Genomic DNA, 9,507 nt, shown 5'->3' with positions numbered 1-9,507 from the left:
ATGCTGCCTTGTTATTCTTTACTCCACTGAGATGTTTGGGTGGAGAGAAACACAAATCTGGCCTACGTGCACATCCAGGCATAGTACTTCCCCTTGAACTTAATTATGACATAGATTCTTTTGCTCACATGTTTTTTTGCTGACCTCCTTACTATCACCCTGCTCTCCTACCGCATTCCTCTTGCTAAGATAATGAAAATAATAAAAACTGAGGGAACTCAGAGACTGGTGCAGGTGCAGGTCCTTGGTATGCTGAGCACCAGTCCCCTGGGCCCACTTTTCTTTCTCCATACTTTGTATCTTATTTTTTTCTCAGTCTCTCATCCCACCTGATGAGATATACCCACAGGTGTGGAGGAGCAGGCCACCCCTTCATCTGCAACCCAATGTGGGTGCCTTTGTCTAGGGTGAAGATATGCTAAGAATGTGAGCATTGAGGACAGTGGATGAGAGATTCCTGAGTGCATCCACCGTCAGCCTTGCGGTAAACTTGTGCGCTCAGAGGAACCCAGGGTAACAATGGGGCAAACTGAAAGTAAATATGTCTCTTATCTCAGCTTCATTAAAATTCTCTTAAGAAAAGGGGGAATTAAAGCTTCTACAGAAAATCTAATTACACTATTCCAAACAATAGAACGATTCTGCCCATGGTTTCCAGAACAAGGAACTTTAGATTTAAAAGATTGGGAAAAAATTGGCAAAGAATTAAAACAAGCAAATAGGGAAGGTAAAATCATCCCACTTACAATATGGAATGATTGGGCCATTGTTAAAGCAACTTTAGAACCGTTTCAAATAGAAGAAGATAGCGTTTCAGTCTTTGATGCCCCTGAAAGCTGTGTAATAGATTGTGAAGAAGAGGCGGGGAAAAATCCAGGAAAGGAACGGAAACTTCACATTGTAAATAGGTAGCAGAGCCAGTAATGGCTCGGTCAATGCAAAATGTTGACTACAATCAATGACAGGAGGCAATATATCCTGAAACATTAAAATTAAAAGGAAAAAGTCCAGAACCATTGGGGCCATTGGGGCTAAAACCACGATGGCCACCTCCTCCTCAGCCGAGTAAGTGCTGGGGGAGGTAGTGTGAAACTAGGCTCGCTGCGACTTGGCTCCAGGCACTCATTATTGTCCAACCTACCGTTCACTATGGTGAAGGAGGAATTCAGACTCACCCTGCAGCTTCCTGTATAGGTCAAACAGTGGCCGCTCCCTAAGGAAAAGTTCGGGGTGCTACATAAAATAGTTAAAAAGCTATTTTAAAAAGGACATGTTTCACCCATTTTCTGTCTTTAGAATTCTTCTGTGTTTGTAATTCAGAAAATATCAGGCAGATGGCTCATGCTAACTGACCTAAGAGCGGTTAATGCGGTAATTCAAACTATGGGGTCTCTCCAACTCGTGTTGCCTTCTCCAGCCATGATCCCCTCTAATTATAATTGATCTGAAGGATTGCTTTTTTACCATTCCTCTGGCAAAACCGGATTTTGAAAAATTGGCTTTTACTATGCCAGCCATAAGTAATAAAGAACAAGCCACCAGATTTCAGTGGAAAGTGTTACCTCAGGGAATGCTTAATTGTGTAACTATTTGTCAGACTTTTGTAGCTCAAGTTCTTCAACCAGTTAGAGACAAGTTTTCAGACTGTTATTCATTATGTTGATGATATTTTGTGTGCTGCAGAAACAATAGACTAATTGTTACACATTTCTGCAGACAGAGGTTTCAAACGCAGGCCTAACAATAGCATCTGATAAGATTCAGACCTCTACTCCTTTTCGTTATTTGGGAATGCAGGTAGAGGAAAGAAAAGTTAAACCACAAAACATAGAAATAAGAAAAGACACGTTAAGAACATTAAATGACTTTCAAAAATTGCTAGGAGATATTAATTGGATTCAGCCAACTCTAGGAATCCCTACTTATGCCATGTCAAATTTGTTCTCTATCTTGAGAGGGGACCTGGACTTGAATAGTAAAAGAACATTAACTCCAGAGGCAGCTAAAGAAATTGAATTAGTTGAAGAAAAATTTCAGTCAGCACAAGCAAATAGAATAGATCACTTATACCCACGCCAACTTTTGATTTTTGCTACTACACATTCTCCAACAGGCATCATTGTTCAAAATACAGATCTTGTGGAGTGGTCATTCCTTCCTCACAGTACAGTTAAGACTACTACATTGTACTTAGATCAAATGGCTACATTAATTTGTCAGGCAAGACTACAAATAGTAAAATTGTGTGGAAGTGACCCAGATAAAATCATTGTTCCTTTAAACAATGAAGAGGATAGATAAGCCTTTATCAATTCTGGCGCATGGCAGATTGGTCTTGCTGATTTTGTGGGAATTATTGATAATCATTACCCAAGAACAAAAATCTTCCAGTTTTTAAAATTGACTATTTGGATTTTACCGAAAATTAACAGACATAAACCTTTAGAAAATGCTCTGATGGTGTTTACTGATGGTTCCAGAAAGGGAAAAGTGGCTTACACCAGGCAAAAAGAATGAGTCATTGAAACTCAATATCACTCAGCTCAAAGAGCAGAATTGGCTGCTGTCATTTCAGTGTTACAAGGTTTTAATCAGCCTATTAACATTGTTTCAGATTCTGCATATGTAGTACAGGCTACAAAGGATGTTGAGACAGCCCTAATCAAATACAGTATGGATGATCAGTTGAATCAGCTGTTTAATTTGTTACAACAAACTGTAAGAAAAAGAAATTTCCCATTTTATATTACTCATGCTTGAGCACATACTAATTTACCAGGGCCTTTAACGAACGCAAATGAACAAGCTGACTTGCTAGTATCATCTGCCTTCATGGAAGCACAAGAACGTCATGCCCTGACTCATGTAAATGCAACGGAATTAAAAAATAAATTTGATATCACATGGAAAGAGGCAAAAAATATTGTACAACATTGTACTGAGTGTCAAGTCCTACACTTGGCCACTCAGGAGGCAGGAGTTAATCCCAGAGGTTTATGTCCTAATGCATTAGGGCAAATGGATGTCACACATGTACCTTCATTTGGAAAATTGTCATTTGTCCATGTGACAGTTGATACTTATTCACATTTCATATGGGCAACGTGCTAGACAGGAGAAAGTACTTCCCATGTTAAAAGACATTTATTATCTTCTTTTGCTGTCATGGGAGTTCCAGAAAAAAGTAAAACAGATAATGGGCCAGGATACTCTAGCAAAGCATTTCAAAAATTCTTAAATCAGTGGAAAATTACACATACAAGAGGAATCCCTTATAATTCCCAAGGACAGGCCATAATTGAAAGAAATAATAGAACACTCAAAGCTCAATGGGTTAAACAAAAAAAGGAAAAAGAGAGTAAGGAGTATAACACTCCCCAGATACAACTTAATCTAGCACTCTATACTTTAAAGTTTTTAAACGTATATAGAAATCAGACCACTACTTCTGCAGAGCAACATGTTACTGGTAGAAAGAACAGCCCACATGAGGAAAAACTGATTTGGTGAAAAGATCAAAAATAATACATGGGAAATAGGTAAGGTGATAACATGGGGAGAGGTTTTGCTTGTGTTTCACCAGGAGAAAATCAGCTTCCTGTTTGGATACCCACTAGACATTTGAAGTTCTACAATGAACCCATCAGAGATGCAAGGAAAAATGCCTCCGCGGAGACGGAAAACCCTCACTCGAGCACCATCAACTCACCAGGTGAACAAAATGGTGATATCAGAAGAAAAGATGAAGTTGCCATCCACAAAGAAAGCAGAGTTGCTGTCCTGGGCCCAGCTAAAGAAGCTGACACAGTTAGCTGAAAAAAGCCTGAAGAACACAAGGGTAACACAAACTCCAGAGAATATGCTGCTTGCAGCTTTAATGATTGTATCAATGGTGGTAAGTCTCCCTATGTCTGCAGGAGCAGCTGCAGCTAATTATACCTACTGGGCCTATGTGCCTTTCCCACCCTCAATTCAGGCAGCCACTTGGATGGATAATTCTATTGAAGTATATGTTAATAATAGTGCATGGGTACCAGGCCCCACAGATGACGGTGGCCTTGCCCAACCTGAAGAAGAAGGAATGATGATAAACATTTCCATTGGGTATCATTATCTTCCTATTTGCCTGGGGAAAGCACCAGAATGCTTAATGCCTGCAACCCAAAATTGGTTGGTAGAAGTACCTACTGTCAGTGCCATTAGTAGATTTACTTATCACATGGTAAGTGGAATGTCACTCAGGCCACAGATAAACAATTTACAGGACCCTTCTTATCAAAGATCATTACAATGTAGGCCTAAGGGGAAGCCTGGTCCCAAGGAAATCCCCAAAGAATCAAAAAGCCCAGAAGTCTTAGTTTGGGAAGAATGTGTGGCTGATACTGCAGTGGTACTACAAAACAATGAATTCGGAACTATTGTAGACTGGGCCCCTCGAGGCCAATTATATCATAATTGTAGGGGCCAGACTCAATCGTGTTCACAGGTCCCATCCATCTGGCCCATTAATCTGGCCTATGATCGTGATTTAACTGAAAGCCTGGACCAGGTTCATAGAAGGTTAGAATCACTCTATCCATGGAAATGTGGTGTGTAAAACCCCCTTATATGCTATTTGTAGGAATCATAGATCTTAAACCAGATTCCCAAACTATAACCTGTGAAAACTGTAGATTGTTTACTTTCATTGATTCAACTTTGGATTGGCAGCATCGTATTCTGCTAGTGAGGGCAAGAGAGGGCATGGGGATCCCTGTGTCCATGTACCGACTGTGGGAGGCTTCCTCATCCATCTATATTTTAACAGAAGTATTAAAAGGAGTTCTAACTAGATCCAAAAGATTCATTTTTACTTTGATTGCAGTGATTATTGGTTTTATTGCAGTCACAGCAACTGCTGTGACTGCTGGAATTGCTTTACACTCCTCTGTTCAAACTGCAGAATATGTGAATAATTGGCAAAAGAATTCCTCAAAATTGTGGAATTCTCAGACCCAAATAGATAAAAAATTGGCAAACCAAATTAATCATCTTAGACAAACTGTGATTTGGATGGGAGATAGGCTCATGAGCTCGGAATATCTTTTTCAGTTACAGTGTGACTGGAATACTCCAGATTTTAGTATGACATCTCGAGCTTATAATGAATCTGAACATCATTGGGACATGGTTAGATGCCATTTACAAGGAAGAGAAGATAATCTTACTTTAGATATTTCAAAATTAAAAGAACAAATTTTTGAGGCATCAAAAGCCCAGCTAAATCTGGTGCCAGAAACTGAGGCAATGGTAAAAGCTGTTGATAGCCTCACAAATCTTAACCCTGCCACTTGGGTTAAAGCCATTGGAAGTTCCACTATTGCAAATTTTATATTAATCCTTGTATGTCTGTCCTCTCTATTGCTAGTCTACAGGTGTACCCAGCAGCTCCGGAGAGACAGTGACCAGCGAGAACGGACCATGATGACCATGGCGGTTTTGTCAAAAAGAAAAGGGGGATATGTAGGGAAAGGAAAGAGAGATCAGACTTTACTGTGTCTATGTAGAAAGGGAAGACATAAGAAACTCCATTTGACCTGTACCTTGAAAAATTGCTTTGCTGAGATGCTGTTAATTTGTCACTTTGCCCCAGCCACTTAGCCCCAACTTTGAGCTCACAAAAACATGTGTTGTTTGGAATCAAGGTTTAAGGGATCTAGGGCTGTGCAGGATGTGCCTTGCTAACAAAATGTTTACAAGCAGTATGCTTGGTAAAAGTCATTGCCATTCTCTAGTGTCAATAAACCAGGGGCACAATGCACTGTGAAAAGCCACAAGGACCTCTACCCTGGAAAGCTGGATATTGTCCAAGGTTTCTCCCCATGTGATTGTCTGAAATATGGCCTCATTGGATGAGAAAGACCTGACCATCCCCCAGCCCCACACCCATAAAAGGTCTGTGCTGAGGTGGATTAGTAAAAGAGGAAAGCCTCTTGCAGTTGAAATGGAGGAAGACCACTGTTTCCTGTCTGCCCCGGGAACTTAATATCTCGTTATAAAACCCGATTGTACATTGTTCAATTCTGAGATAGGAGGAAAACGGCCCTATGGCGGGAGGCGAGACATGTTGGCAGCAATGCTGCCTTGTTATTCTTTACTCCACTGAGATGTTTGGTTGGAGACAAACAAATCTGGCCTACGTGCACATTCAGGCATAGTACTTCCCCTTGAACTTAATTATGACATAGCTTCTTTTGCTCACATTTTTTTTGCTGAGCTTCTTCTTATTATCACCCTGTTCTCCTACCACATTCCTCTTGCCAAGATAATGAAAATAATAATCAATAAAAATTGAGGGAACCCAGAGACTGGTGCCAGTGCAGGTCCTTGTTATGCTGAGTGCCGGTCCCCTGGGCCCACTTTTCTTTCTCTATACTTTGTCTCTGTGTCTTATTTCTTTTCTCAGTCTCTCATCCCACCTGATGAGATAAACCCACAAGCGTAGAGGGGCAGGCCACCCCTTCAAATGTAAACTTATGTTTAGTTTAATATGGAGACACACAGTTCTACATAGAAAACTTTAAAATTAGGTGTGTATAGGTAGGTTAGATACACACATATATTCCTAGCATTGCTAATGAAGGACAAGATACAATGTACTCATTCAGCAGCCAGATGTAAGTTTTCCTACCATTCTGAAAGGAATCAGGCTCTTTGAAGAAATGTCTGATACTAGAACTGGGACAGTAAATATAGGAGCCAGGATAATCTTGAAGTATCAGAAAGTAATTAAGTACTAAAAAAATTGAAATATATCAAAGAAAAATAAGAGCCAATAATAAAAGCTACCAATGGCCAACACAGGAATGAATTGTGCAACACAATGCTGCAGTGTTGAATAATAACTAAAGCTGAAAGTAATTATCTAGGTGTCTGTATTTGTATACATAGGTGATTAAGCAAATGGAGTTGCATAGAAATCTCCTTTGCAAAAGAATTCCAAATAATTGATGTAGACACTCAGCCATCAAGAAGGTGGAGCCAACGCCTCACTCCATAAGTGTGGGCTCTGCATAGTGACTTGCTCCAAAAGAACACATGCAGTATTGACAAGGAGAAAAAATAACTTCACAGTGGAGAAACCTGACAAACAGTAGCTCTGCCAAATGATCCAAGTGAACATCAAAGATGACAGTTCACCTTGAGAACATGAAGTGACAATGGGGGACATTCTACAAAATTCCTGACCAATCCTCCTCAGTACTATCAAGGTTATCAAGAGATGGAAAGCCTGACACACTGTCACAGCCAGGAAGAGCCTACGTGATGACTACATGTCATGCGGGGTCCTGGATGGGATCCTGGGTCAGAGTAAGACAGAACTAAGGGAGTCCAAATGAAATATGAACTTTAGTTAATAATAGCTTATCAGCCAGGTGCGGTGGCTCAAGCCTGTAATCCCAGCACTTTGGGAGGCCGAGGTGGGCGGATCACGAGGTCAGGAGATCGAGACCATCCTGGCTAACACAGTGAAACCCCGTCTCTACTAAAAATACAAAAAATTAGCCAGGCGAGGTGGCGGGCGCCTGTAGTCCCAGCTACGTGGGAGGCTGAGGCAAGAGAACGGCGTGAACCCCAGGAGGTGGAGCCTGCAGTGAGCCAAGATCGCGCCACTGAACTCCAGCCTGGGAGATAGAGCAAGACTCCATCTCAAAAAATAAAATAAAATAAAATAAAAAATAAAAAAATAAAAAAAAGCCTATCAGTATTGGTTCATTAACTGTGACAAATTATGTAAGATATTAATAAGCCATGTGAGACACACTGATAGAAGATGTTAATGAGAGGAAACTAGGTTGCGGCTACATGGCAAATCTCTGCTTTTTTTTTGGCAATTTCTGTGTAAGTAAAAAAAGATGTAAAATAAAACTTTATTTAAAACATTGTTATATTTTTTAATGCTTCCTTGTTTAATTATTTATGCTGTGAATTACTAGTAATTGACATTGTTAACTAATCCTGTTTTTTTAAGTAAGAGCATTATGGCACAAAAAATTAAACAGTGCAGACTGATACATAAATCGAAACAAATGTTCTTTACATGTTTTCTGTTACAGTAGTAACAGGTATGTGTAAGCTTCATTATCATATTTTTTCTTGTGCTGTGGTTGTGTCCTGGGTTCATTCTCTAAAATGCTGATCACCTTAGACCAGGAAAAAAATAAACTTACAGACTCTGTTTCAATTCATGGCTAAATATTTTCAAAACAGTGACTTTGTAAAAATACGTTCCAATGGCAAATTCATTCATTGTGATGAGATCACTTATTCCAAAGACTTCTTGTCTTTATTTTATTCCCATGCCTACCTTTTAGCCATAATACAACAGAATCAAATGTTGGCCGTTGGGAAAAAATATTCAAAGAAAGAAAGAATGTGAACAGAACTTACAACCATGAAGATTCAATGTTTTACCACAATGCTTTCTAAAACAGAAGAGTGTAAAAGGATATTCAAAGTCAATTTCCTCGGCGAGGCTTTGCAGAAAATGAGGAAACTAGAGAAACAAAAATGGCAGGACATTCTACGGGTGATTTTCGATGTTGCTATGTTTTATGGGAAAAAAATACTTTACCTTTTAAAGAATCACAAAGAACTATTGGGAACCCAAACTCTGGAATGTTTGCAAATTTAATTGAGCTCCTATGTAATTATGTCTATGTAGCTAGGCATGAAGTTGATGGTTTTTTAAAAATCTATGTCTTATTTGTGCAATGAACTACCCAATAAATAATTAATGCTCATAGGAAAACATGTTGGATTTGTGAAGGGAAAATAAATCTTGGGGACCCAAAATCACAAAGCTAAAAGGAAAAGTCAAGCTGGGAACTGCTTAGTGCAAATCTACCTCCCATTCTATCCAAAGTCACCCATCTGCTCACCAAGATAAATGCATATCTGATTGTCTCATTTGGAGAGGGTAATCGGCAACGCAAAATAATGAAACCATTTGTCCCTTACCTACCTATGACCTGGAAGCCCCATGTCTTGCCTTCTTTTCAAGTTGTCTCACCTTTCTGGACTGAACCAATGTACATCTTACACATATTGATTGATGTCTCATGTCTCTCTAATGTGTATAAAGCCAAGCTGTGCCACGACCACCTTGGGCCCATGTTGTCAGGACCTCCTGAGGAGGCCTCATGGGCATGCATCCTCAAACTTGGCAAAATAAACTTTCTAAAAAATCTGAGAGCTGTCTCAGATTTTCAGGGTTCATACATGTAATGTAGGATGTCAATGTTTATAAAACAGACATTATTCTGTCTACTATTACAAATATGCTGCCAATTAACCTTAGGCTTTCTCAACAAAATGAAAAATGATGAGGTACAAACAGTATATGTAAACTTAAATAATGTTGCAAGTTTTAATACGCCTACTTTTCAATTTTTCAATACTATTTTTACTACTTTAACACTGTAAGAAAAATGAGTAATTAAAACATGAATAAAAGTGTTTACAAGG

The 9,507-nt window shown here is 39.4% G+C and overlaps 1 protein-coding gene across 1 annotated transcript; it reads left to right on the top strand.

Annotated features, from left to right (window-relative positions):
* The first annotated feature begins 3,634 nt into the window (after nt 1–3,634).
* Nucleotides 3,635–5,464, top strand: LOC129463672 (endogenous retrovirus group K member 104 Rec protein-like). The gene is made up of 2 exons (XM_055244386.2): nt 3,635–3,895; nt 5,408–5,464. The coding sequence occupies exons 1-2, from the start codon at nt 3,635–3,637 to the stop codon at nt 5,462–5,464; spliced, it is 318 nt and encodes a 105-aa protein (XP_055100361.2).
* The last annotated feature ends 4,043 nt before the right edge of the window (nt 5,465–9,507 follow it).

The sequence above is a fragment of the Symphalangus syndactylus genome, chromosome 2, assembly GCF_028878055.3.
Source record: "Symphalangus syndactylus isolate Jambi chromosome 2, NHGRI_mSymSyn1-v2.1_pri, whole genome shotgun sequence".
NCBI lineage: Eukaryota > Metazoa > Chordata > Mammalia > Primates > Hylobatidae > Symphalangus > Symphalangus syndactylus.
This window is presented reverse-complemented; position numbering and strand designations above follow the sequence as displayed.

Excerpts from the sequence above, each read along its gene's own strand:
- LOC129463672 (XM_055244386.2), top strand. The coding sequence starts at position 3,635 with ATGAACCCATCAGAGATGCAAGGAAAAATGCCTCCGCGGAGACGGAAA. Across the intron at positions 3,896-5,407 it reads TAATGATTGTATCAATGGTG|TCTACAGGTGTACCCAGCAG; the intron begins GTAAGTCTCCCT and ends CTCTATTGCTAG.